The sequence below is a fragment of the Neomonachus schauinslandi genome, chromosome 5 (assembly GCF_002201575.2).
Source record: "Neomonachus schauinslandi chromosome 5, ASM220157v2, whole genome shotgun sequence".
NCBI lineage: Eukaryota > Metazoa > Chordata > Mammalia > Carnivora > Phocidae > Neomonachus > Neomonachus schauinslandi.
Window position 1 is genome coordinate 111,358,957 of NC_058407.1, and position 2,478 is coordinate 111,361,434.

The following is a 2,478-nucleotide window of genomic DNA, read 5'->3' on the forward strand; positions in this document are numbered from 1 at the left end:
ATAGCATAACTTCAAAGAGATTGCCACAAAAGACACCACAGTTAAACTTCTGAAAACAAAAGATAAAAAAATCTTAGTAACATTCAGAGAGAAATGTTATATTACCCATAGAGGGACACCAATTTAAATGAAAGCAGATTTCTCATTTGAAACCATGAAGGCCGAAAGAAAGTGACACAATATTTTTCAATTGCTAAAAGATACATATTGTCAACTGTGATTTCTTTACCTGATAACAACAAGTTTTAGGAATGAAGGGAAAATAAAGACATTCTCAAATGAAAGGAAACTAATAGAACTTGTCACTAGCAGACTTACCCTTAAAGAATGACTAAAAAGAGCACTCAGAGTAGAAAGAAATAATAACAGAAAGAGGCTGGAAGGCTCAGACCTTCGTAAGGGAAAAAAGAACATCTAAATGAGTAAAATTTAGGAGTAAATATGATAGACTATTCTTCACTTTGTGATATTCTTAAGTTACACTTTATGGTTAAAGCAAAAATTGTAACACATCACCATCTTATGTGGTGTTTAATGTATGTAGAGCAAATGCTGAAAATAATTCTTTTTTTATTATTATGTTATGTTAATCACCATACCTCATTAGTTTTTGATGTAGTGTTCCATGATTCATTGTTTGCGTATAACACCCAGTGCCCCATTCAGTACATGCCCTCTTTAATACCCATCACCCGGCTAACCCATCCCCCCACCCCTTCCCCTCTAGAACCCTCAGTTGGTTATTTTTTTTTTTAAATATTTTTAAAAGTGGGGAGAGTAAAGGGACCTGAACAGTTTCAAAACTTTAAGCAGTAAATCATCAATACCAGTAGGCTGTGATTATATATATATATATATATATCTCCATATATATATATATATATATATATGCCTCAAAGAAAACCATACAAAACACTCAAAAACATTATAAGTAATGAATAAGTAAATCAAATAAGTAATAAGAATAAATAAGTAAATCAAATAGAGAAATGAGAAACAGAGAACAAGCAGAAAATAAAAGAATAAAATGGCAGACTTAAGTGCTAATATCAATAATTACTTTACATGTAAATCATCAAAATACACCAATTAAAAAACAGTGATTGGTAGAGAGTATTTAAAAAACATGAACAACTAAATATTGTCCATAAGTAATGTCTCAAAAATAAGTCTATACATCAAACAACAGAGCTTCAAATACATAAACAGCCAACAGCCAATTTCGAGCTTACCTTACCACCGATCAACCATGAGCTCCCAGATTCGTCAGAATTATTCCACCGAGGTGGAGGCCGCCGTCAACGGCCTGGTCAACATGCATCTGCGGGCCTCCGACACCTACCTCTCTCTGGGCTTCTATTTCGACCGTGACGATGTGGCTCTGGAAGGCGTGCGCCACTTCTTCCGCGAGTTGGCTGAGGAGAAGCGCGAGGGCGCTGAGCGTCTCTTGAAGATGCAAAACCAGCGTGGCGGCCACGCCCTCTTCCAGGACGTCCAGAAGCCGTCCCAAGATGAGTGGGGGAAAACCCTGGACGCCATGGAAGCTGCCCTGGTTCTGGAGAAGAGCCTGAACCAGGCCCTTTTGGATCTGCATGCCCTGGGTTCTGCCCGTGCAGACCCCCATCTCTGTGACTTCCTGGAGAACCACTTCCTAGATGAGGAGGTGAAACTCATCAAGAAGATGGGCGACCACCTGACTAACCTCCGCAGGCTGGCCGGCCCCCAGGCTGGACTGGGCGAGTATCTCTTCGAGAGGCTCACTCTCAAGCACGACTAGGTGGAGACCAGCAGCCTTTGAGGGGGCCCCTCTGACAGCCCCCTGGTGCCAGAGCTTGTGCCTCAGCCTCTCCCTGCAGCCACGAGACAGCTTTTTAACCACCCTGGAGCCCTCTCCCAAGCCTTGGAGCAAGTGGAAACAATAAAGCTTTTTGCAGCAAAAAAAAAAAAAAAAAATCTGAAACAAGAAACAGACTATTATAGTTGGGAGACTTCAACACCCCACTCTCACCAGTTGATAGAACTACTAGACAGAGCACCAACAAGGATATAGAATTCAATAATATCATCAACCAACAGGGTCTAATTGACATTTATAGAACATTCCACCTAACAGTAGCAGACTACAGATTATTTTCAAGAGTCCCTGGAACATTCACCAAGATAGACCATATCATGACTTGTAAAACAAATTTAAAAATGTAAAAGAATTGAAATCATACAGAGTATATTCCTGACTATAATGGAAGTTAAACTAGAAATCAACAACAGAAGGACAACAGAAAAACCTTCAAACACATGTAAATTTAACAATACACTTCTAAATAATGCATGGCTCAAAGAAAAATTCACAAAGGAAAGTCTTTAAGTACATAGAACTGAATAAAAATGAAAATACAACCTACTAAAATCTTGGAAACACATCTAAAACAACGCTGGGAGGGAAATTTATAATCTTAAATGCTTGTATTAGAAAAAAGG

At 38.9% G+C, this 2,478-nt stretch overlaps 1 protein-coding gene across 1 annotated transcript; it reads left to right on the forward strand.

Annotated features, from left to right (window-relative positions):
- Positions 1-1,212: 1,212 nt before the first annotated feature.
- Positions 1,213-1,953, forward strand: LOC110577263 (ferritin light chain-like). Its single transcript, XM_044914980.1, has one exon. It carries the CDS (start codon positions 1,250-1,252, stop codon positions 1,775-1,777), a length of 528 nt encoding a protein of 175 aa, XP_044770915.1. The 5' UTR covers positions 1,213-1,249; the 3' UTR covers positions 1,778-1,953.
- Positions 1,954-2,478: the final 525 nt, after the last annotated feature.

Coding starts and splice junctions, on each gene's coding strand:
- LOC110577263 (XM_044914980.1), top strand. CDS start 1,250: ATGAGCTCCCAGATTCGTCAGAATTATTCCACCGAGGTGGAGGCCGCC.